General features: G+C 43.1%; 1 protein-coding gene across 1 annotated transcript; it reads right to left on the bottom strand.

Moving 5' to 3' along the window:
* Positions 1–9: 9 nt before the first annotated feature.
* On the bottom strand, positions 10–2,088 carry LOC107135047 (ras-specific guanine nucleotide-releasing factor RalGPS2-like). Its single transcript, XM_048797797.1, is given in 2 exon segments — positions 10–243; positions 245–2,088. Coding segments are annotated over 2 exon segments (1,254 nt in total). The 5' UTR covers positions 1,355–2,088; the 3' UTR covers positions 10–99.
* Positions 2,089–2,597: the final 509 nt, after the last annotated feature.

Below are 2,597 nucleotides of genomic sequence, written 5' to 3'. Positions count from 1 at the left end.
ATGGGCTCTTCCTGGCACAGGATGGTTTGCTGCTGGCATTTTCCGTCAGGCCCCAGCTCTTACCCAGGAGCAGAGCTCCACTTCTTCCTCTTCAGGCTTTTACTCAAAAGTCATCAAGTTTGTAGGAACCTGTTGTTTGTTACTTTGGCAGGCTGCACTCAGATGCTTAAACCACAGCATTGCATTCATTCTACTGCCAGCTTGAAACTTGTATGAATTCCCTTTCTCAGAGTCTGTCAGCAGGGAAGAGGTCTGGATGTTCTGGGTCATCAGCCATCATCACCATCCATCCCACCACAGAGACGGTCTTATTTGATGTTGATTTGAAATGTTTTCTTTCTGTAGCCTTCAGAGATTTGGCAGCATAGTAAAAAAGTTGTGTTCCACACAAGGCTGCCCAGTATTTTGTCCAAGATGCTACTGTAGGCTTTTTGCCTTCTTTTAACAAAGTTTTTCTCCTGAGAACACCTTGAATAGTAACAGCTCCTGGATACAAATGTACTGCCAAATCTTCTGACTCTGCAGAACTTTCAAAAGCAGGCCATGAGGTCTCTTCACTTAGTTCAGAACCATCACTACTACCTATTGATATTCCACTAGAAAGAGTAGAACTTTCAGCTTGGCCTCGAGATGGTGCATGGGGCTCCATGACACTATCATCTAACAGATGTCTTGGCCCTGCATTTGGGAACGTTGCACTCTTAAATTCTGCTGTGTTCATTTTATGGATAAAATTATAACCCAAGCTGTGGCACTTCCTGTGTCCATGTGGAATCAGATTCCGGGGGGAGGGGGGTGTCTGTGGCAGCAAGGCTCCCTCAGCAGCTACACTTTTTCTTCCACTCTGGGGTGATGCTCCTACTTCAGGACCTACTAAGTCTTCCCTGGAAGCAGCAGAACGTGGTGTGCTTGTACCTGGTTCTATCTTCAATGAGAGCTTGTAATTATCATCTTCCACAAATTTTTGTAGTTCCTCTATATATTGAACAGAGTTCAGGTATTTTTGAACATGAGGCAACATGGGAATATCATATTCACAGGACTGCTGTAAATCAGAAATTATTCGAAGGATGTTATTCATTAAATTTGATCTTTGCTCATTTTCTAGAATGCTGCCAGTTGATGGGTATGCCGAATCGATGTATGTTAAATCTGACAAATAGATACCTAAATAGGGAATGCAAGGTGTCATCTTTAAGCTACTTATATAGTCTCTGAGTCTTTTGTAGTTATCTTCTTTACTCATTACATATTCTAATTTTTCAAAGGTAGTTTTGTCTTTTCGACTTAATAACGCCCATGTTTTCGTCAACCTGAAAATTGGGGCACTCTGTAAGCCAGAAACCACTGCCATGAGGGCATGAAGGTTATTCAGCTCATATAGTTTCTTAGCAGTTTTAATATAGTGGCTTAAAACTTCTGCTCTAATTTTTAATGTTTGAGCATGAAGAATCTCTCTTACAACCCAAAAGCTTACGTGATTAAATCTTCTTGTGAAGGCAACTGCATTTGGTGCAGAACTATATTTTTCCTTCTTATTCCATCCACAACTTGAAAGCTCCCTATGTAAGATTTACTGAATTCACAGGAGTCACAGCTTCTCTTACGTCTTGTAGGTCTGATATCTGGTTGAATAGCTTTAAATACTGGGACATCCATTAGCGTTATCTGACCCGCATATTCCTCTGGTGTAACCTTAAGAACATCAAGTACCACAGCATCAAAGCTTTTCTTCAATTCAGAGCCTTTGTCACTTAATGATTCAGAGCTGCTACTCTTCTCAGAAGCAGTAGCTGCGATATTAACATTGCTTGCCTGTCAGTTCATTAGGTCCATGCTTCCCTCATCAGTCCCCACCCTATGTTTACAGCAACAGAGGACTGATTACTTCATGTCCAAGGCCACAAATACATTGTGTCTTCAGTCCTCCGCACCACCGCGGGCCGCAGCGCCGACCTGTGCAGCCGCGGCCGTCGCCTCGGAGGATGGAGAGGCGACTCCGGCGTCACGCCTCGCCACTGCCGCAGCCGCCGAGGAGAGCGCCAGCCGACCCAGGCGGTGGGCGTCTCTCATTCAGCGCCCGCCGCTGGTGCTGGTGTGTGTGTGTGTGATTTCAGTTCTTTTGGATAAGTACCAAGCAGTGGGATAGCTGGGTCATGTGGGGAGTTCCATTGCTAGTCTTTTGAGGAAACTCCATATTGCTTTCCAGAGTGGTTGTCCAGTTTGCAGTCCCACCAACAATGTATGAATGTTTCCCCCCCCACCATCCTTGCCAACATTTATTATTAATTGTATTCTTGATAATTGCCATTCTAACTGGAGTGATGTAGAAGCTCACTGCAGTTTTGATTTGCATTTCCTTAATTACTAGGAAGATTAAATTTTCATGTTTTTTTGTGCATTTGTATTTCTTCTAAGAAGTGCCTGTTTAGTTCTGTCTTTTGCCCACTTATTGATTGGGTTATTACTTTTTGGTGTTGCTTTTTTTGAGTTCTTCATGGATACTGGATATTAATCCCTGTTGGAGGAGTGGCTGGCAAAGATTTCCTCCCATTCTGCTGGCTCTCTTTTCATGCTCTTTATAATATATATATATA

Source organism: Marmota marmota, unplaced genomic scaffold (genome assembly GCF_001458135.2).
Source record: "Marmota marmota marmota unplaced genomic scaffold, marMar, whole genome shotgun sequence".
In the NCBI taxonomy this organism is placed as follows: Eukaryota; Metazoa; Chordata; class Mammalia; order Rodentia; family Sciuridae; genus Marmota; species Marmota marmota.
This window is presented reverse-complemented; position numbering and strand designations above follow the sequence as displayed.